Genomic DNA, 24260 nt, shown 5'->3' on the forward strand with positions numbered 1-24260 from the left:
TAAGATCATTAAAGATGGCGCTTGAAAATGCCGATCGCGAATTCCCCACACTAATAGTGTGCGATTCGCATTACTGCGTCAAATCCTACAATAATGACTTGCAGAACTGGGTTCAAAACGGTTACAAAGATGACACAGGTGCCACAATAAAGCATAAAAAGCTTTGGGAACAGGTAGTTCTTTTGCAGAAAGAACTACAAAAGACTCACGTGATACATACACTGAGTCATCAGCGTGATGGCGTTCACGTTGCAGGGAATTCATTGGCTGACACAGCCACAGCGGAAGCAACTAAACCGGCTTCCGTAGCCACAAAATAGTGTTCAGAAAAATACATAGACGGGGAAACCATGCTGGCGGTAAAAACGTCTTCAAAAGCGACTGTGCAGCATTACCCGTGAACTATCCACTCAATTATACATACATAATCGATGCAAACTCCGTTCCCTTTGCTCGAATCCCTGGAGTGGGGGTTGGAGTAATTCCAAACACGAACAGGAGAATCTTCTTGATCCAAGAAGCACATATGGGATTAGGTCTAAGGCACCAGATGATCAAAGAATCTCTGAAAGAATTACAATCAGAATACTGGTGGCCGGGGATGAGCCTGCAAAACTACAAATTTGGAATGAGCTGTCCGAACTGCAACAGAGATCGCAGTGGCGAACCGGCCGGAGTATTGCCAGGACCCCTATTAGAAAGCATAAGGCGATCTATACGCAAAATCAAACAGGAAAAATGCGTCCCAATTTATATCATTTAAGACTAAATTCACTTAAAAATGTAGACAACAGCACTCGGCTGACGCCAGAACTGTTATAAAAGATTTGCGAGTCTATATCGGCACATACGCAATTGGCATGCTACATTCTGACCAGGGTCCTGCTTTTAGCTCTCGAGCTTATAAGGAGCCCATGACCAGCATGGGCATTGCATTGCGGTACTCTTGTCCCTTCTATCCTGAGGGAAATGGGATTGTGGAAAGAAAAAACAGAGACATAAAGCAATCTATACCGGCGAGGGTATTAGGTTCGGGTGATAGGTGGGTCCAACATTTAACAAGTGTCCAACATAGTCTTAACAATCTGCCAAGAAATTCTCTAAAAGGTTTCAGTCCGTACGAACTATTGTTCGGTACTAGAATGCATATTCAGGACTTAGATAGTCAGACTTCAGTGGTAGAAGAAAAATGCTTTGATATCAAAGATCGTTTGGCTATTTTACAGGATTTAAATGAAACAAGAAAAGACCTGAGCAACGTAAAGTTAAAACAGCAGCCAACAGCCACTGAAGATAAACCACCTGTCCCAGCAAGGCCTGTCTGGATTCCAAAGATTGGGGATCTGGTCAGAGAGAAAATCGCGGTGAAGAAGGAATTTGGGCCTTCTTACAGAAAAGCAGTACCTGTCTTAGCTGTCAGCGGAACAAGATCAGTTCTACTACCGCCCCTTGCTGGTAAAAAGGAGAACCGAGTTGTATCCATCGACCTGGTAAAACCGCAATCATGTGGCCAATAATAAGTAGTAGGCCCAGTGGACTCCCAAGAAGTAGCAGAGTACCAAAACTTGCTACAATACAAGAGGTTCAAACTGAGAGACTAATCCCATTTGATAAACCTACAGTGAATAAAAAAGGACTATGCAACAATGCCATGGAACTTGTGCCTCTTGAAACCCAAATTGCAACAGTTCATCAAGAAACACCTGTCTACAATGATGTAGCCTCAGCCTATGCTAATGAAACAAAGAAAATTCCAAAAGCAAATGAAAATCCGGAAGTGATTCCAACAATTGACAGAACTGCATCTGGCTACTTCATCAATTTCGATGACTTTTCTGAGGATCCAAGCGAGCCCGAAGAACAGCCAACAACAAAAACTTTTAAAGACAAAGCAACAGAACTCTTTCATCAACTCAAAGAAACCTATCTGATTTCTCCATGGATTGAATTTTGGATTGTGTTAGGTGTACTCTTTCTCCTGCTTTGGCTCATCATGGTTCTTTGTTTGGGAAAATTAATTGAGGGAAAATACAGTACAATGGATACAGCAAGTCAGAACATCAACTTGGTCCTAAAGCCACACAAGTCATCTCACATTGAGAAAAGAGAACTATCATCCGTGAATGTCACAGCCAATCCAATACCCAGTGGGGTAGCTTGGGACAAAACTGATTACGAAATCTATGGCCCGGTCGAGCTCTTGAAATATCCACACCAGTTTAAGGTTTCATTAAGTGACTTTGTAAAACCGAGTACATTCTCTGATGATTGGGTCTTTGAAAGTATTAATGATATGATGTCAGATTTAGTAATGTCAGCAAAATTTACAGAACATGATTATTTACAGGGTTCATCTAATTATGAAGAAATGTACTGCTACAGCCACTTTGCACATCACTATTTGCATAAATCTGCTCAGCCTAGAAATGTTTTTAATTATAATCAATGGGAACATTGTGCAACTCCGCCAAAAGGTAGTTCGAAAACATTTTACGAGAAATTCCCATACTTCTCAGGGTTTAACACAAGTGATGCTGAAACGTTTTATTTCAAAATGTTAAATAAGACAGGAATGAAAACAATGCTGACAAACACTAAATTAATCTATTCAGAAGCATTTTATGAAAAAATGACTACATTTGGTTTTGATTTCTGGAAAAACAACATTGAAACAAAAACCATCTGGGGTACCAAAGATTGGCAGGTCCAAGGTATAGAATCATTATTTAGAGCCTGCATGATCCCAGAACAAATTATATTCTTGAATGATACCATTCAACAGACAACCTGTCTTGGCCTAGCCAAGATAAAAGACTTAAACAAACCGTCTATTCCAAAGCCAACACCTGACAGTAATAGCACTACAGATGTTGAGATAGATGTATCCCATATTTTAAACCAAAACAGAACACATCCTGATTGGAAAAAATGGTTGATCTGGCACACAGACACAAATGACTGTCAAGATAGATTCCTGAACAAAATACAGGGGTTCAAATTGACCAGGCCAGACCCTAGATACTCCCAGAGACAACATCCAGGGATAGTTACAACATACAGTATAGGAAAACTCTGCCTCGAATGGCTACAGACATCCACACTGGCAGAAATTAAGCAACACTTGACTTTACTTAAAGACGGTGCTGACTTGCGTGATTTCATAATGGGACCACGCAAACAGCGTCAAAAAAGTTTCATAGCGGCCGGTGTATACGCTGCATACAACGAAGCTTGGAAAGTAATGCAAATTGAAACAGCAGAGAAAATACGGGAAATTGACCGTATTAATTTGGAAAAATCACTTTCTGTTGTGGACAATGGGTTAATGACTCTGTCTTCCAGGATATATTCACTGGACAGTATTGTATCATCTGCTATTGATATAATAGAGCAGGACTTACTAATGTTACAACACGGTCAGTCCCAATTGCGTTCTATTGTACAGCTTGGCTGGACGTTGCAAAATCTGCGTTCAGGCTACGTGCCCTGGCGTTTAATCAACACAACGTCATTATTCTCTATCTTTAACCTTACTGATACACAAATCAGTTTGGCACAAAAAGGAGCAGACTATATGATTCTGAGCATTGAAAAACTTGAGAGATTACCATTGACAATGTCAGAAAGACCTGTCATTGAATGGATAATACACGGAATAATAACAATTCCGATAACAACTTTCCAATTTAAATACTGTCAAGAGTATATACCAGCAGGCCAGTATGAAAGGTTGTGTAAAGGGTACTTTAAGTCATCACGGAAATTACCTTACACACACACATGTTATAGTGAAAAGGAACAGAATGTATTTCTTAGTGGTAACAATTGTAAAAGATCACTGAGCGGTATACTTCTGTGTCAAGGTATTAACTTGCATGGGGCCTGTGAGGGGACTTCAAATAACCTTTCATGTCACCAGCATGGCACACCTGCAACACGAATAGAGCCATTCTTTAGACGGCTTTCTAACGCCTGGCCTTTTCGGACGCGCAAATTGCAGCGATTCTAGCAGGTCCCTCACTTTTTAGTGACAACCCCCTAACAGGGACCAATAAAGTAAGGGAAGAATGGGAGAAACTAAGTAATCTAAAAAAGAAGCATATAAGAATTGCCTTACATGGAGCCCTTATGTCTGAATATTATCAAGCGGGAGCTTCCCCTGCTAGTCTCATAGTCAGAATCGAACCACGCATCTTTTTGGACGATAAACAATTCCGATGTGATTGGAGTTATATCGCCAATAAGTGTACCAGGGACTGGTTAATTCTCATAATCAGTACTGCTCAGCGACTAAGCGAAGAGGTTTTGAAAGAAATCGCTGAACTAGAAGAAACCATTAATCGTGACAGTAGCTTTGCTGATGCCAAGGAACATCTAGAGAAGATCAAAATAGATCTGGAAGAATATAAGCAATACATGGTGACACAGAAAATCAGAGGACTGCAACGTAACCTTCAACGCTATACACATGAGTGGGCTTTCCCTTACATCAACGACTCATATTATCAGTCAGCCCAAGAACAACAATCACATACTGGGGGCAGTAGAAGTGGCAGGGGAGCCCGGTTCCAACAGCACAAAAGAACACCTGCAAATTGGTCGTTTGCTAACACGTCAAGTGAAGAAGATCCTGAACCAGGCCCTAGCACTAATAGAGTGAGATTTAATCAATCAGAACCATCTAACACCGATTTAAATACACTGTTGAGGAATGTTTTAGAACAGGGCCAAGCATCCAACAAAGGCCCGGGATTCCAACAACAACAAGGAAGAGGGAGAGGACGGGGCAATCGACCCCAACCACAATGGCAAACCTCCTCACCACGAATGACACGGAGCAGAGGGAAGAAACCAATGTGAAGAGCATTGTAGTCAATCTATCCAATCACCTTCTGATACCCGAGGAAGAGAAGGTGTTAAATAAGGGATTAGGCTTTGTGCCTACACCTAACCATGATGCTTTCAAATGTCGAACCGAGTTCCACGAGACGATGCGTAGAATCAAATTGAAAAAATTCTTCTTGAAACAACTGTCTGAAGAAAGTAAGGGTTTTAACTCCAACCTAAGAAAACCCTCCACCTTTTGTCCTCCCAACGCAACGATCGGTCCAGAAGTCGCAGTGTTTGAGGCAAAGGTCTTAGAAGAGATTGGAGTCATAGAAAATAAGAACAAATCAATGGGGTTCAAAAACATGACGAAAGAGAATTGGGTCCCTTCAGAATAACGACAAGATAACTATAAAGAGCGCCGACAAGGGCGGCGCTATTGTGATCTTAAATACGTCTGACTACGAAGTGGAGGTACAAAAACTTTTAGACGTTAGAACTAACTATCAACCCCTTGCTAGAGACCCCACGCCGGAATTGAAGGATATCATCACACAACTTGTCGGGACTGCGAAGGAAAAGAAATGGATAAGTGCGAAAGAGGCGGAGTTCCTCATTAATACCACCCCGAGGACTCCGGCCTTTTATATCCTCCCGAAAATACATAAGCCTGCCAGGCCCCCCCCTGGCAGGCCTATTGTCTCGGGTATCCAGTCCATTCTGGAACACCTTTCCCAATTCGCAGACTACTACCGTCGCGAATCGGTGATAACCCAAAATTCTTACGTGAAGGACACCACAGACATTCTGAACGTCCTTGACTCCATGTCTTATGACCCGGACACTGAGTATATCGTAACTATCGACATCGAGTCCCTATACTCATGTATTCCACAGGAGGCTGCCCTTGTGGCAATAGCTAAAGCGTTGAGAAAACAGGAATGGTTTTACGATGCGCCGCAGAGCTTCATCCTACAATGCGTCGAATTGGCGCTTACAAGAAACTTTTTCTGCTACAAAAATGACCTCTTTCTTCAAGTGACGGGAACATCAATGGGTGCCACGATGGCGCCAAGCGTGGCATGCATCTATGTGGGACAGTTTGAGGAGCACGTCATCGAGTCTGATAATAATCCCTTTAAAGACCATCTACGCCTGTGGAGACGTTACATCGATGACGTGCTCCTCATCTGGGCAGGAGAAGAAGATTCGCTCCTTCAGTTCCTTAACTGGTTAAACACGCAGGACATGAGCCTACGGTTCACGTGGAAATACCATCACACAAGTGCAGTCTACCTTGATTTGGATATTGAGGCCTCCGAAGGAAAGTTTGCTACCAGCGTGCATCAAAAACCTACTGATAGGATCTCATTACTGGCCTACCAATCATACCACCCGAGGGCCCTCAGGGACAACCTCCCAGTGGGCCAATTCATGCGATACAGGAGGAATTGTTCTTCTACTGAAGTCTATAAAGAACAAGCCAAAGACCTGAGTAGTAGGTTAAAAGCTCGGGATTATCCATGCAAAGTAATCCGCCAGGTGAACAAGAGGGCCTTGAATACACCTCGGACAGCCCTTTTAGAATCTCAAAGTAAAGAGAAATCAGAATGTCTGCCAGTGGTCATGACTTATGACCCGATGGCTTCGAAGATTCGCCAAGCCATCAGAAAGCATTGGCCCATCCTTACCACGCCAGACCACAAGATGCCTCCACCCCGCTTCGCCTTCCGAAGGGCCCACAATCTTAAGGACAAACTGGTCCATACAAGGATGATAGAGAAAATACAAACAGAAACAACCACTGTACCGAATGGACATTACCCATGTGGGAATTGTTCGGTTTGCCACCTTACGAACAAAAGTACTACAGTTGTGCTAAAATCGGGAAAGATATGGACACTGAATCATTTCAGTAATTGTAACACTACTAATGTAGTGTATAGGCTGAGATGTGAATGTGGTCTTGAGTACATCGGACTGACGACACGCAAGATCAAGCTCCGCATACAAGCGCACTTGAGTACAATACGACAGGGCAAACTGACGACCAAGTTGGTGCAACATTGCCACCGTAATAAACACTCCTTTACTTGGGTGGTCCAAGAAAGAGTGGTAGGCGAGGCGCAGTCCATGGAAAGACGCCTGGTAACAAAAGAAGCACGCTGGATATACCAGGAACGAAGCGAACAGCAAGGATTAAATGAACTATTGGAATGGAATAAGTTACGTTAAAATACCTGTATAGATGTTCCATGGCTCAGCAACCTAAGGTCCGGTATTCAAACATATAACATAATGTGTTCACTGTTTGAGTTCCGTTATCTAATCCCCTCTTTTCCTTTTGCCCAGCTGTTTAAACTGTGCCACGCGAATCAATATACCTTGTACTATCACCCCTATAAGCTTAAGGTCATAGCCTTAATAAACATGCAGTAGCGTAAAAATGATCTATACTGAAAAACTTGAAAAACTTTAAATTTAATTTGTATATTAAGGAGGTATGTCAAGAAAGCTTAAAAAAGTGGCGATTACCCTGTGAACATATTCACTACCTGAATCCCTAAAATATACAAGGCATTGTGTATGCTAAATTCATACATTAAGAAGTAAATCCCCACATTAAGAAGTAAAAACACGTGCACTCGTTGGAGCACTCAGTCTCAATGATTTTAATCCACACTTAATACAGCGATGAGACTGCCGACGTTGCCTTGAGTGTAAATAGCGGGTTCTAGGGACACACAGCGCTAACTCTCGATAGACCGTTCCAAGATGGCCGCACAATTTAACGGAGTGTACTCGGTGTGCCGGTAATGAATAGGATCGACAGTGGTAAGCATGAGGCCGACCAGGCATGTGTACTACTTGCCCCTTATATCCAGGACACGTAGTACTGATAAAACTAAACGCCAAGGTAAAGATATGTAAATATTGTGGCAAAGCTCGAACCCAATGTCACGCAAGCCATGTGACTACATTGACCAATCGGAGCCGAGTAAGGCTGGCGTCTGGAAAGTAAATAGATCGTACATCACTCGCTCGGCGTTCCGGTGCCGAGAAGACGCCGAACGAGTACTCTCTACTGGTAAACGCTGCGAAACGGCCAGATTTGGCGGGGTAATAGAAGACAACTTCGGTGAGACTAGAAATACCGCTTCTAATTATCGCCCGTGTGGCGTTCCTTTTTTTTACCAGATAAAAGTATTGAAGGGAGACAAGACCATACTCACCGATTGGGAGTTGGAACTTGATTTTAGAAAGTGGTTTTCGCGAACGGTATGAAAGAAAAATTGGCCAACTAGGTAATTATTGTCCATTTTGGTGTAATTCAAAAAGTTTGCGCTGTGTTAACTACACAGTGGAACTACAGGCAGTCCCTCGTATGTACACGTCTATCTTGATTTACAGAACGCAAAGCACAGTACCTCTGGCAGTGGCAGCTCAATACTGTTTGCCCTGAAGAAATTGCCTGATAAAGACCAAGGCAATGAAACATGTCGGCTGTGAGCAGAGTGCGAATCGATAGGTAGTATTCGCATCTCTCCTTTTTATGTATATGTGTTTACTGTTTGCAACAAGAGAATGCGAGTAAAAGGTTTCTGTATCTTGTTTGCACAGTAGTATTTGTGTTATATGTTGAACGTTGTCAGTCCTTGTCACATATAAGTTTTGCGTACACTGCACCATTCACTGTCTCTTTTCCTTTGGGTTTCGGACACGTTTACGTTAAGCTAGGTGACACCGATGATGAGAACAGGGCCATCCTGGTGAGTACCAACCAGGGGTCCCATTGGTGGTGCGCCCGTGAGGTGTCATCTAGCTATTCACACATTTTTTCAAATGTTGTCCTTCTAGTGGATGTATGTCCTGTGCTATCCGGTTACATGTTTATCAGAGAATGGCTATCTTTTATCTTGGCAATAGACTGGAACATGGTAATAATCTCTAGAATTAGAGGTGTGGTTGGAATGATCTTTTGGCAATCCATAGATGTTCACAGATCCATAAGATAAATTGCCCTTAGGACCAGGTCTTTTTGTGATTACTGGCTTTCTAACGGGAACTGTATTCTAATAGTGGATCACAGATGTTTTGGCATGGTGCCAGGAAAAGCTTATCTCGTGAGCGTTAGTTCCATGGTCACTTGCTGTATGCAAGTATTGTATCCAAACGGCACTCCAGACAGGGAGGCGAAAATGTGGCCTTTTTTTAATATCTCTTCTATTCGAATTGATACTTTAAGCAGAATGAAGTCTGTTCTTTTACAGACAACTGTGCCCTTGACGTCATCAAAAGAAACGTATGATCTGCAAGTTGCAAGGACAACGGCAGAGATACATAGCCTTTTATCAACAAATTGCCCCGTGCATTTCGCAGAAATGCTAAGCCAAATCCTAAATATGTCTGATACCAGCGGTATCCCACATATATTCAAGACAATTTTTTCGGGACTGTTAACACCCTTCAAAACAGTTCTGGTAATTTTTCCTAATTTTGTCCATTCTGTCTTTGGCGGCCTACCACTTCTGTTGGGACTCGTAGCGGGCATTTTATTTTTGATACTTCTGCTTCGATATGGCAAGCCAGATCACAGACAAGACTCCAGCAACGATGGAAGAAACGATCCTAGCTATTCGCTATCGGGACCGCATAACTAAAGTCCTTGGATTAGCCCGGCTACGAGATCTGAATATGACCTGGTTTCTTTCATTCAGACCCATCTGGCAGAATTGCATCTTACCTGTGCTTCGATGTATGCTATGCAGAGAAGAATGCGTGTTGGACGTCTGTCTTATACTACCATCAACAGTACCATTGGATACAGATACTTTGCTAAGTCCTGTAACGGCTCATGCATCGTGTTGTCCCCAGCGGCTACCCATTCTGATGACGGCATTCGTTGAGACTTCACCACTGCGATTGGGGGGTAGTGAAGTACGAGATGAGAGCAACATCACCCAGGTACGACCTTCTGTGAGCATTGCTGATATTGACATCGATGATAGCAATCATTCTCACGACTGCACAGTTGCGGCATTTTCCAACTTGGTCGAACTTTCACCTGAAGCGGTAGACCACTTTTTTGCTAGTCTGTCTGAAATGATGTTCTCCCCTGAACAAAAAGAATAACTTTTAATCAAACTAGTACGCAGCGTTCCCTGAACTCTGAATTCGGCCTTCGGCTTTGATAAACAAAAGCTACTGAACATATTTGGAACTATATTTTTTTCTCTCCCCTGAAGACAAAATTATTTTTTCCCAATTCCAAAATATTTACCTTTTTTCTGGCACATGTACTCTGCTTAAAGTAGAACTATTCTTAGAGAACAGAGCTTCTATTTTTAGGAACTCTAGAGACAATATATTACCTCAGCCTCTATCACATTTACAGCAAACTGTATTTATATGTGATGGAATGGTCTCGACCTTCTTTTCTGTATTAAGAGCCATTTCATGTGTAAATTTCGCAAATCATTCATGCTGATATATATATGCATCTTTTACTGAATGATTACACTGCTTGAAAAGCGTACAGTACCAATAATCCTTTTTCATGTATTTCGTATGCACCATTTCAAATGCAAAAAATGTATTTTGGGGTGGGTTGGAATACACATGCACCTTTAAATGTTTGCTATTGCTTAGTTTTAGTAATGATGGACATTAGATCGTGGAGTGGGTATTGTGTTTTATCCAAGAGCCTAAACCGATATTTCTATTTTATGCCCTTGTTCGGTTATAATCAATAATATCCCTATAATGGCATAGTAATCATATCCATATTCAGTCGTAGCACATGCTGTCACATTAAGCAAGGCTACTTCCCCAGACTCCTAGAAAGCACAACGAGTTCTCTAAACAAACCAAACCTCCAGCAACCTGGGAAATCCCCCTTGCTTTTGTTTTGATTTCGTCCTAGAACTCCTGTAAAGCACTGTAAGAACGGCCAGTTCTTAGTGACATCTTTATTGACGTCTTATGTCCAACCTTACGTCAAACCCGGCACCTTTCAGGTATAAATATACCAACGTTACCTTAAGCAAACACACGGTGGTGGTTTTGGAGCAGAGCAGCTATCTACTTGCCCGAGAGCCCAGCTGATGCGAGAGCCCACGGACGCTGCCCCTCCCTTTTGACGCACTGAGAGAGACGCTGTCTTTTCTCCTGCCGAGAAATCCAGCTCCGGTGTTTCCAGATACCTTCGCGGGTTACTGGGATATCGAGTCCTGAGAGAGAGATATAAGACCTCCTGCTTTCTAATTACCCAGGTACGGAGCTGACTAAAACCTTGGAGAGAATTCTTGAGTCAGATTCTTGGCAAAACAAACTTAACTTAAACTGCTACTTATTTACTCCTTCCCACGTATTAGGCTTAGGTCAGGTACACCGGGGTAGGCATATTTAGAAGCACCAGTTGAGTACGTTAGTCAATGCATATATGTTTATATATTTTATCTATTTTAAAGTATCATATGGCTAAGAAACCATATCAATGCTTTTACAGTATTATTTTATAATCCTCCTTTTACTGTACACACTTTACTTTACTATGAGTATTGCAATTGTGGCAATTCATTTCTCTTGCATGAGAAAGAAGACTGCTCAATAAATAACACCTTTTATTGAAAACAACCGTCTCTCTTTTCTCTGCACTCTGGTGAAACTAAGTATGCACACTTGACTGAGTGAAATAGCTGTCTATTGTTTTCACACGACTCTAGAGATATACTCTTATTCTGAGGGAGCAAAGTTGTCATGTTATATGGTTGTCGGAAGCTAATCCCTTCTTGTCTAATCAGGAAAGTTAATTCCTTCTTGAACATTCGAGAAAGTTTCTAGTGACCTCTGAGCTAGCTGGCAAACCTTAAGTCTAATATAGTCAGTAGAGACCTAGTTAATCTCAGTCCTACGTCTACACTGCTGAATATATTATTCCAATGTGCAGAGCCTATTGGGAATATAGGAACTACACTACAACAGATAGACTGGTGTTTCAATAAAAAGGGTTTATTGAACAGTCTTCTTTCTTATGTAAGAGATATGAACTGCTACAATCGTAAGACCGAATACGAAGTATAATAATTACAGTGTTAGCAGTAGGATAAAATAATACTGCAATAGCATGGTTTGTAACTATGACTGATATTCATAAAAATACATTCATAAATAACACAGGCTAAAATACTCATCTGGTGCTTCTAAAATAATCTTCCCCAGTGTACCTAACCTAAGTGTAGTACGAGGGAAGAAGTAGGTGCTGTTTAGCTATAGTCTAGTTTAGCTATAAATGCTGAGATTTGCCAAAAGTCCCTCTAGGTTCTAGTCCGCTCCATGCCTTAGAATGAGTGAGGTTGGAATCTCTTTCCTGGTCTCAATCTCTAACACCCTGCAAGGGGAGTCAGAAACACTGGAGCTGGATTCTCTGCGAGTAGGATGACCGCGTCTGGTCAGTGCGTCAGTTGGGGACTCGACTTCCATCCGAACTTGCTGTGGTGAACCGCGTCGGGCAAGTAGGCAGCTGAACCATACCGTGGTTTGCCATGGCAAGTGAAGGTATATTTATACCTTGAAGGAGTTTAGGAATGTCAGTATTGACGTAAAAGTTGGGCACAAAAACATCATGAATGAACCCCATAGGAATAGATGTTCATGCATAATAAATTAGTTCTTGGAGAAATCAATATCCAAGCAAGGGGAAGTCCTACAGGCTTAAGAGTCTGGTTTTCCAATAACTCATTGTGACGTAGATGAATGGATGTAGGTAGCCATGTCTGTATTTGGTTAGCATGAGCAATGCCTAAATATGGGCAGGATTTCTATGCCTAAATAAGGGCAATGTGAATTGTACATATATAAGGGCATGAATCAGGAAATCTATATACTGTAGCTAAATCGACACACAATACCCACTCCACTTTCGTATGAACGACGTTACCACATCCTAAACATGTTAAACATATATAAAACCTAGTTTTGCATGATTTGCTTAAAACATGTCAAAACACATATTTAAAAAAAATGCATTTAAATGTGTTGCTGTTCGCATTAAAGCAATGTTTCATTCTAAGCATATGTAGACGTTTGAATGCTACATGAATGAATCATAAATACATGATGAAATGGCTCGTAAATACATCAGAAAAAGGGCCGAAACCATTTCATTTCAGATTACATGATCATTTTGTTGAGGCCAAGGACATATATTGTCTCTGGAAGTATTCAAAGAATTCTTGTTCTCTATGAATAGTTGTTTTTCTATAAGCAGAATGAAAAATACAAATTTGGAAAAGTTCCAAAGTTAGTCCCTTGTTTTTAAAAAATGAAGGTCAAATTCAAACTCTCAGAACGTTCTGTGCCAAAATAAAAAGTCAGTGTTTGGGCTTGGAGAAAACATGAAATCTATGTCTGTAGACAAAAAGTTGTCTACCATTGTAGGTGAAAGTTGGATTACCTCGTTTAGAAGACTAACCGCACATAGATGAGAAGCATCGCCTTCAGCATTGGTCACATCAGCAATGGTCGTATCGGATCTTACCTGCATGCCTGTTGTTTCCTCTCCTACCTCAGCAGCAGCAATTTGCATCTGTGAGATCTCAATGAATGCCGTCATCAGGATTGGTAGCCGCTGGGGACAACACAGAGCATGGGCCGTTACCGGGTCCAGCAGAGTATCGATATCCATAGGGATGACTGATGGGAGTGTTAAACAGATGTCGAGCACGCATTCTTCACCGCAAATCAGGCAGCGTAGAACAGGTAAGATGTAATCTTGCCAGATTGGTCTGAATGACAGAAACCATGTGGTATTTAATTCTCGTAGACAAGGTAAACCTAAAATTTGGACGATGCACTCACGATACTTCATCCCCAATAGAGCTCTCTATGGTGCTTGAAGTGACGGTGATTTGGCTTGCCATATCGTAGCAGTAGGAGCAACAATAGGATCCCTGCAACGAGTCCAAAAAGTAGTGGCAGTCCACCAAACACAGAGTGCACAAAGTTGGGAAGGGTTCCTGAGAACTGCTTGAAAAGGTGATTACAGTCCTGAACACACAGTTTTAAATACATGTACAATACCGCTCGTATCTGACATGTTTAAGATACGTTCCAACATTTCTGAGAAATGTATAGGGCAGTTCGTATTCGAAAGGGCATGTATCGCGGCAGAAGTCCTTGCGACTTGTAGATCATAGATTTCTTCGGCCGAGGTCAGTGGCACAGTTTGTTGTAAAAGAATGGCTTGCATTCTGCTTAAAGTATCAATTCGTATAGAAGACTCCCTGGCTGGCTGTCTGTAGAAACAATACTTGCATACAGCAAGTGGCCCTGGATGAAACAGTCACTAGATATGGGATACTGGCAACATGCCACATCAGCTGTGATAATTCAACATGAGGTAACTTCCATTTGAAAGTAGTCCAAAAATTGGATTAATCACTACAGCTGGTGAGCCTTGCAGGTGAAAGGATAAGTTTGTAGTGGAACCATCGCAGGCCCTGTGTAAATTAATACCCTGACAAAGGAGAGAACCGCTTAGTGTGTTTTCATAGTTAGAACCGCTAAGAAACACTTCATGTCCCCCACTCCAACATCTGTGTGTGTATGGTAAATCCCAGGATGTCTTGATGTATTCTTTACCCAACCTTTCATATTTGCCTGCTGGTATATATTTTAGGCAATACTGAAAATGGAAAATTGTAACAGGCAGAGTAATTTTACGATGTATGATCCACTCAGTAGCTGGTTTTTCTGCAACTGTGAATGGTAATTTTCCAGTTTTTCAATGCTCGGCACCGTATAGTCTACTCCTCTTTGTGCCAGTTTGATCTGTTTATCAGTGAGATTGAATTCTGAAAACAGTGACGTAGTGTTGATAAAAGGCCAAAGCACATAGCCTGCATGCAAGTTTTTTAGCGTCCAGCCTAATAGCATGATGGAACGTAATTGAGACTGTCCATGTTGCAGCATGATCAAGTCTTGTTACATGATGTCTATGGCAGAAGACACTATACTGTCCAATGAATATATCCTGGACAACCGAGTTGTTAACCCATTGTCTACTACAGAGAGAGATTTCTCTAAATTAATACGATAAATTTCTCGTATTCGTTCTGCAGTCTCTGCTTGGGTAATTGTCCATATTTTGTTATAAGCAGCATAGATACTGGCATATATGAAACATTTTTGACTCAGTTTTCTTGGTCCTAGCAAGAATTCCCTAAGGTTTGCACCACCTTTAAGTAAAGATAAGTGTTGTTTTACATCCTCAAGTGTAGATTTCTGTAGCCAATCAAGGCATAGTATCCCTACACTGTATGTTGTTACTACCCTGTGATGCTGTCTTTGAACATATCTTGGGTCTGGCCTATTGAGAGTGAAACCCTGTGTTTTGTTCAGGAATTGATCTTGACAGTTGTTTGTGTCTGTGGGACAGAGCAACCATTTTTTCCATTCGGGATTTGATCTGTAGTGATGCAAAATATTATGTACGTTAACCTCCCCCTATTTAGTGCTATTACTTGCAGGTATAGGTATGGTCGGTGTGTTGGACAGTGTCATCCAAAAACATAATTTGCGTAGGGATGTTACAGGGTCTAATCAAAGCTTCTACCCCCTGCACTTGCCAATCTTTTGTACCCCAGACAGTTTTTGTCTCAATGTTGTCTTTCCAAAAGTCGAAACCCTGTCTAGACAGTTGGGCGATAAAGGCTGCAGAATACATCTGTTTTGCATTAGTTAACATGTTTTTCGTTCCGGTCTTGTTGACATTCTTAAAATAAAACTATTCTGGATTTGATAAGTTGAACCCCGAAAAATATGGAAATTTAATTGCAAAAGTTTTTGAGCTACCCTTTGGAGGTGTAGAACAATGTTCCCTCACGATGACCAAGCAAGTGAACGCCGTCTCGTCATCCTGCTTCAACACCCTGCGCATGCTCCGAAAGATCTTCCGATGGATCCCCACCGAAACCAGGAAGACGGTCACCCAGGCCCTCGTTACCAGCCGTCTGGACTACGGGAACACCCTCTACGCCGGAACCACAGCCAAACTCCAGAAAAGACTCCAGCGCATTCAGAACACCTCAGCACGACTCATCCTGGACATCCCTCGCCGCAGCCACATCTCTGCCCACCTGAAAGATCTGCACTGGCTCCCGTCAACAAGAGGATCACGTTCAGACTCCTCACCCACCCACACAAGGCTCTCCACGACATGGGACCGAAGTACCTCAACAACCGCCTCACATTCTACACACCCGCCCGCCAACTCTGATCCGCCAGCCTCGCCCTCGCCTCCGTCCCACGAATTCGATAAATCCACCGTCGGAGGAAGATCCTTCTCCTACATGGCAGCCAAGACATGGAACTCCCTCCCCACTCACCTACGGCTGACCCTGGACCACCTCTCCTTCAGGAAACATCTCAAGACCTGGCTGTTCGAGCAGTAGCGACCCCCCTCCCCCCCTCAGCGCCTTGAGACCCTTACGGGTGAGTAGCGCGCTATACACATTTTGCTGATTGATTGATTGATTGAATGTTCCCTTTGGGTACACATGTATACATTTCTAGGCACTGCATATTTGTGCAAGAAATGATGACCATAATGGTTATAACAATACATTTGTTCCTAGTCTGATGAACCCTCTAAATATTCATGATTTGTGAATACTGCAGAGATTTCTAGATCAGACACCATGTTATTAACAGTCTCGAAGTCCCAATCATCAGAAAAGATACTAGAGGATATAAAGTCACTTAATGAAATCTTTATTAGGTGTAGAATCTTTAAAAGCTCCGATGGGCCAAAAATGTAATATTCAGTTCTGTCCCAAACTATACCATCCAGTATAGGAACGGCTGTGAAGTTCGCTGCTGACAAGTCTCTTTGTTCACGATGAGATGAATTGTGTGGATGGAGAAGTAAGTTCACTTTTTTACTTGCTGTGTCCATTTGAATATATTTTCCATTTATCAGCATACCCATAGTTATTACCAGAGCTAACCAAAGTAGAAAGAAGAATATTCCCAAAACAATCCATAGTTCAATCCATGGTGAAACCAGATGAGTCTTTTTCAGGAGATGAAAAAAGTTAGTTGCTTGTTGTTTGAAAGTTTTTTGTGCTGGCATCGTTTCAGGTTCGCTGGGATCCTCATAAAACGTATCAAAGTTAAAAAAATAGCCAGATGTAGTTCTGTCAAGGGTTGGAATTGCATCTGGATTTGTTGAAATCTCTGGAACCACCTGATCACTTGTTACTTCATTGTAGACAGGTGTATCAGGACGAACTGTTATTTGGGTCTCAAGAGGGATGAGTTTCACAGCTTTGTTGCTTAGTCCTTCTATTCTCACTGTGGAATCTTCAAAAGTGATGAGTCTCTCAGTTTGAACCTCTTGGATTGTATCTAGAGGAGTGAGTCTGCTATATTGTTGGAGTCCACTTGGCCTACTGCTTAGTATCGGCCACATAGTGTGGTTTGATCAGGTCGATGGACACAAATCTTTTCTCCTTTTTACCAGCAAGGGGCAGCAAAAGTACTGTTCTTGATCCGTGGATTGCTAGGACAGGTACTGGTTGTCTGTTAGACAGCCCAAATTCCTTCTTGTCTCCGATCTTTTCTCTGACTAGATCACCAAGCGTTGGGATCCAGATAGGCTTTGCTGGGATGGTTGGTTTTTCCCCAGTGGTGGTTGGCTTCAGGAACACGTTGCTTTGCTTTGATCTTAGTTAATTTAAGTCCTGTAAAACAGCCAAATGATCTTTGATATAAAATTTCTTATTTTCCACCACTGTTCCATGAAAATCAAGATCCGGAACCAACATTCTTGTTCAAATAGGACCTCAAATGGAGAGACACACCCTAGAGAACTTCTTGGCAAATTGTTTAAAGCACGTTGGACCCCGTAAAGATGTTTGACCCACCCATCACCCAAACCTAATACCCTAGCTGTTATAGACTGCTTTACGTCCCGTTTTTTTCACAACAGAATTTCCCTCAGGATGGAATGGAGAAGAATACCACAATGCTACGTCCAAACTGGCCATGGCTTATTTGTAAGATCGAGAGCTAAACGCAGGGCCCTGGTAGAGTGTAGTGTGCCTATTGCATATGTGCCGATAAAGACTCACAAATCTTTTATAACAGTTCGAACGTCACGTCATGTCCACTGCGCCGAGTATATATTTATAGTTACCATCTCTTTGTAAGGGACCGCAGGGGTCCAGGTAAACACCAGTTAATGCTTTATCTGTCTGCGCAGGACGTTTCACAGTAGAGACTTTCATCTTTTGGCATATTTCACAGTCCAGGACATAGTTTTTGGTCTGTTTCTGTTGCAGGGATTCTGCTCAGACATAGAATTGGGCACAGAGACCCAGGACCTCAGTGAATTTGGGTGTACCAAAAAACTCACCTCAGTACCTAGAACCCCTAACCGACTAGCATCAGTGTCACATTAGCTGTTTGTCCTATAGCAAATGAACCAATGACTAGACAACCCAGAACATGCGACTAGGTTACTCTCAGGAATGGTGGGAATCAAGAACACTCTTTCGTTTTATTCTCATACCAGTCCACAACAGGAGTAAAAAGAGACACGAGAAAGTTTAAAATATTTATTTTAACGACGTGCTCTAAGATGCAGTATTTTTGCTAACATAAGCAGACATATGATTAGAAATAATATGATCAGCATTGTCATAATTCCATAAACACAAAAGGAGAACTCATATTATATAGGGGACCCCATACCTCCAAGATCAGCAAGAGTGACTGACATCAGGATCTGCAACAGCTCTTTCGCTCTGGGAATCGAATTTCTTCGAAGTGCTTGAAATCATGCCTACAGTGCAATATTGAAGGTGCCAGAATCTCAGTTGGTTGCAGCTGCCTGTGTGTTATGTCTAAAACATGAGCCGATCAGTCCGAACAACAGCTACAGTGTTATGATGACCTTAGAGGCTTTAGCACTCACTGTGCAGACTAAGATCACGGTGTAAATCTAGGGATGCAGAAAGCAAGTCATTCTCATATGAAGCAATTCACGCAGCCTAACTTACAACAACAGCTAAATGGTGTGTCGTGTGCAAAAGCAGCAAAAGGTAAAATGGTGTTTAAACTTCTAATACTCCTATGCTAACATAGCAATGTGCGCAAACAACGCCCAGTCGTCACTACAAGCGGAGGTTAGCTCTGTATCCGAGACCTACAAGCTGAGGTTAGGTCTGTAGCTGAGACGCACATGCTGAGGTTAGGTCTGTAGCTGAGACGAACATACTGAGGTTAGATCTGTTGCTGAGGCCTAAAAGCTGAGGTTGGGTCTGTAGCTGAGATGTACTCACTGAGGTTTGGTCTGTAGCTGAGGCCTACAAGCTGAGGTTAGGTCAGTAGCTGGGATCTACATGCTGAGTCTAGGTCTGTAGCTGAGTCCATTGGCGCAACACAGGCCCCGCTATGCGGGGAGCGCCAAAGTTTCAAGGGGCCCCCTCTGCACAGTATGGGTCTGGAGGAGGCCCCTCCACTGACCTTGCAGGGAGGCCCCCTCCCTATAACTGAGGTTTGGTCTGCAGCTGAGGCCTGTAACTGTGGTTAGGTCTGTAGCTGAGGCCTGTAACTGGGGTTAGGTCTGTAGCTGAGGCCTGTAACTGGGGTTAGGTTTGCAGCTGAGGCCTATAAACTGAGGTTAGGTCTGTAGCTGAGACCTACAAGCTGAGGCCAGGTCTGTACCAGAGACCTACAGGCTGAGTTTAGGTCTTTACCTGAGACCTACATGCTGAGGTTAGGTCTGTAGCTGAGACATACATGCTGAGGTTAGATCTGTTGCTGAGGCCTAAAAGCTGAGGTTGGGTCTGTAGCTGAGATGTACTCACTGAGGTTTGGTCTGTAGCTGAGGCCTGTAACTGGGGTTAGGTTTGCAGCTGAGGCCTATAAACTGAGGTTAGGTCTGTAGCTGAGACCTACAAGCTGAGGCCAGGTCTGTACCAGAGACCTACAGGCTGAGTTTAGGTCTTTACCTGAGACCTACAAGCTGAGGTTAGGTCTGTAGCTGAGACGAACATACTGAAGTTAGGTCTGTAGCTGAGGCCTACAAGCTGAGGCCAGGTCTGTAGCTGAGATCTACAGGCTGAGGTTAGGTCTGTAGCAGAGACCTACAAGCTGAACCTAGGCCTGTAGCTGAGGCCTACAAGCTGAGGTTAGGTCTGTAGCAGAGACCTACAAGCTAAAGTTAGATCTGTAACTGAGACCTGCAAGCTGAGGTTAGGACTGTAGCTGAGACCTACACACTGAAGTTAGGTCTGTAGCTGAGACCTACAAGCTGAGGTTAGGTCTGTAGCTGAGACCTGTAACTGAGGTTAGGTCTGTATCCAAAATCTACAAGCTGAGGTTAGGACTGTAGCTGAGACCTACAGGCTGAGGTTAGGTCTGTTTTCGAGACCTACAAGTTGAGGTTAGGACTGTAGCTGAGACCTACACACTGAAGTTAGGTCTGTGTCTGAGACATACACGCTTAGGTTGGGTCTGTAGCTTAGACCTGAAACTGAGGTTATGTCTGTAGCTGATACCTACAAGCTTAGGTTAGGTCTGTAGCTGAGACCTGTAACTGAAGTTAGGTCTCTAGCTGAGGCCTGTAACTGAGGTTCGGTGTGCTGCTGATGCCTGTACCTGAGGTTAGGTCTGCAGCTGAGGCCTGTAACTGAGGTTAGGTCTGCAGCCTGGCCTGTAACTGAAGTTCGGTGTGCAGCTGAGGCCTGTACCTGAGGTTAGGTCAGCACCTGAGGCCTGTAACTGAGGTTAGATCTGTAGCTGAGGCCTATAACTGAGGTTAGGTCTGCAGCTGGGACCTGTAACTGAGGCCTGTAACTGTGGTTAGGTCTGCAGCTGGGACCTGTAACTGAGGCCTGTAACTGTGGTTAGGTCTGCAGCTGGGGCCTGTAACTGAGGTTAGGTCTGTAGCTAGTCCTGTAACTGAGGTTAGGTCTATAGCTGGGGCCTGTAACTGAGGTTAGGTCTGTAGCTAGTCCTGTAACTGAGGTTAGGTCTGTAGATGAGGCCTGTAACGGAGGTAAGGTTAACATTTGCTACCAAAACCTGCATTTGTTTTGAAACCCCATCACTCTGGAGTTACTGTAAGTTGTGCTAAATTTGAAATGAAAACTGAGCACTTAGACATGACAAATAGTGGATGACAGCCATGATTCTGTGATGTTAGGAATGGATTCCAGCTGTGCACTGAATGTTAAGGGCTCTGTGTTGACACTAGTATTTGTCTGGGAGGTTTATGTGGGGTTCCTTGGTAGGAGGCGGCGTTCCATGTCAAAGGAAGTAGGAAACCTATGTTTGAATGTCAGCGTTGCCACCGTAACAAAAATGTGATCCTGGGCGACTATCTGGGGACAGCACTGTATTGTCTTTCACAAAGCCATGCACTAATTGTCCTGTACGTTTTCTCCTCTAACTGCTGTGGTTTGGGCTGGCCTCGGCAGCATACATTTGTGTTTCAATTCAAATTAAAGTGCCTTCTCACAAAAGTAGGACTGTGGAAAGCCAAAGAATTCCTTAACTAGAGTCATTCAACCGTTCATGAAGATATTCGATTCACAACAATGCCAAAACTAAAAAGCTGAACATCTGCCCCCTCTGTCCCCTTTTTAGGGGGCAAAGGTTATAGTCCATATACTTGGGTAGATTGAGGTCACCCTCAAATGCACTGTCGGTTGAGCCTGTGGTGTGGGTTAACATGTTGCACGTGATTGGCTGCGAGATAAAGTCCTTCCTTCATTTTCATAACATGTCCCTCTTTTTAGATCACAGAAGAAGAGGAGGACCAGAGGAAGGCGGTGGCGGTGGAGCGGGGTCTGAGGTAGAGGAGCACCAGAGCGATGAAGGGGGGCACCGGAGCGATGAAGGGGAGCACCATAACGATGAAGGGGAGCACCAGAGCGATGAAGGGGAGCACCGGAGCGATGAAGGGGAGCACCAGAGCGATGAAGGGGAGCACCGGAGCGATGAAGAAGTAAGAGACAAGCCAGGGACCCCCATGTTACAGTATCATCCACACCCCTTAGAGGCACATCTCACTCCCCAGAGTGCGGCCTCTGGCCCCCTTGTGGGCTTTGAGACACATGTCACACTGCGAGAGAGACACTACTGGAACCCCTCCTCTTCAACCAGTTCATGCTCCCTGAGGACATTGCTGCAGGGTCTAGCTCTTCCCAAAATGTTATCATGGGTAGGTGTCCATTTATCAGGGGGGCGGAGTCAAGTCAGAGGACAAGGTCACAATGGGACTCAGTGGAAGGGGGTGCAGTCTATGTTGGGGCGGTTTGGATTGTTTGTCACTTAGATGTATTTTTGTTTTCATGGCTCTCTGGTTTGTACTGAACTGTTTTGACTGGAGAACATGTTCTTTTCAGGCAGGAAGCTTTGCAGGCAGTTGCTTTGGAGCTGGCTTCCCTGTCGAGGGTTAAAGTTGCCGCAGTCATGAACAGTAACTTGAGTTTCTATTGACGTTCTACATTTGCTGCATTAGCATGACTCTGTGCTCCCTGAATCATTATATGAAGAAAGTGCTGAGTGACCTACATACGTTTTATGGTATTTCTAATACATCTGCATAATGTTTCAATTGCTCTGTAGCCTTGTGATCCTCTGCAGGGATGGTGGGCCCGGTAACTTAGGGACACAAGAACCAAATGGGACCCATTTCCAAGCTGTTTGTCAACTCATGAGCCGCAGGTGTTTGCTTGTACTAGCCTCGTCGGGACTCTGATGCATTCTTGAAGTATGATGGCCGTCGCATCCCTGCTCCTGCTGGTTGTCGCATGGTTCACTAGCAGGAGTATGATGGCAGCCGCATCCCTGCTCCTGCTGGTTGTCGCATGGTTCACTAGCAGGAGTATGATGGCAGTCGCATCCCTGCTCCTGCTGGTTGTCGCATGGTTCACTAGCAGGAGTATGATGGCAGCCGCATCCCTGCTCCTGCTGCCTGTCGCATGGTTCACTAGGAGGGGCATGATGACAGTTGCATCCCTTCTTCTGCTGCCTGTTGCCTGGCTCACTAGCAGGAGCATGATGGCCGTCACACCCCTGCTCCTGCTGGCTATCACCTGGTTCACTAGCTGGAGCATGATGGCCGTCGCATCCCTGCTTCTGTTGGCTGTCGCATGGTTCACTAGTAGGAGCATAATGGCAATGCATCCCTGCTCCTGCTGCCTGTTGCATGGTTAACTAGTAGGAGTATGATGGCCGACGCATCCCTGCTCCTGCAGCCTGTCGCAAACTTGATGCCTGTCGCATCCCTGGTCCTGCTGCCTGTTGCGTGCTTCAGTAGCAGTAGCATGATGGCAGTCGCATCCCTGCTCCTGCTGCCTGTTGCATGGTCCACTAGCAGGAGCATGATGGCCGTCACATCCCTGCTTCTGCTGGCTGTCGCCTGGTTCAATCACTAGCAGGAGCATGATGGCCATCGAATCCCTGCTCCTGCTGGCTGTCGCCTGGTTCACTAGCAGGAGCATGATGGCCGTCGCATCCCTGCTCCTCCTGGCTGTTGCCTGGTTCACTAGCAGGAGCATAATGGCCGTCGCATCCCTGCTTCTGCTGGCTGTCGCCTGGTTCAATCACTAGCAGGAGCATGATGGCCATCGAATCCCTGCTCCTGCTGGCTGTCGCCTGGTTCACTAGCAGGAGCATGATGGCCGTCGCATCCCTGCTCCTCCTGGCTGTTGCCTGGTTCACTAGCAGGAGCATGATGGGCGTTGCAACCCTGCTCCTGCTGGCTGTTGCATGCTTCACTAGCCGTCGCATGATCGCCATCGCTTCTTTGCTCCAGCTGGCTGTCGCATGCTTCACTAACAGGACCATGATGGCTGTCGAATCCCTGCTCCTGCTGGTTGTCGCATGGTTCAGTAGAAGTAGCATGATGGCCGTCGCATCCCTGCTCCTGCTGGTTGTCACATGGTTCACTAGCAGAAGCATGATGGCAGTTACATCCCTGCTCCTGCTGGTTGTCGCATGGTTCAGTAGCAGGAGTATGATGGCAGTCGCATCCCTTCTGCCTGTCGCCTGGTTCACTAGCAGGAGTATGATGGCTGTCACATCCCTGCTCCTGCTGCCTGTCGCCCGGTTCACTAGCAGGAGCATGATGACAGTCGCATCCCTGCTCCTGCTGGCTGTCACATGCTTCCGGTGCAGGAGCATGATGGCCGTTGCAACCCTGCTCCTGCTGGCTGTCGCATGCTTCACTAGCAAGAAAATAATGGCTGTTGCATCCCTGCTCCTGCTGGTTGGTAAATACTTCACTAGCAGGAGTATGATGGCTGTCGCAACTCTGCTCCTGCTGGCTGTAGCTTGATTCAGTAGCAGGAGCATGATGGCCACTGCATCCCTGCTCCTGCGGGCTGTCGCATGCTTTACTAGCAGGAGTATGATGG

General features: G+C 44.2%; 1 protein-coding gene across 1 annotated transcript in view; it reads left to right on the forward strand.

Moving 5' to 3' along the window:
* The window catches only part of LOC144784214 (uncharacterized), a 241390-nt gene extending 218982 nt beyond the window's left edge, over window positions 1-22408 (forward strand). The window contains exons 10-11 of the mRNA XM_078662869.1: window positions 21636-21844; window positions 22361-22408. Coding sequence (XP_078518995.1) covers window positions 21636-21844; window positions 22361-22408 — 257 coding nt within the window. The remainder of the gene's footprint in view (window positions 1-21635; window positions 21845-22360) is intronic.
* Window positions 22409-24260: the final 1852 nt, after the last annotated feature.

The sequence above is a fragment of the Lissotriton helveticus genome, chromosome 10 (genome assembly GCF_964261635.1).
Source record: "Lissotriton helveticus chromosome 10, aLisHel1.1, whole genome shotgun sequence".
Lineage (NCBI taxonomy): Eukaryota > Metazoa > Chordata > Amphibia > Caudata > Salamandridae > Lissotriton > Lissotriton helveticus.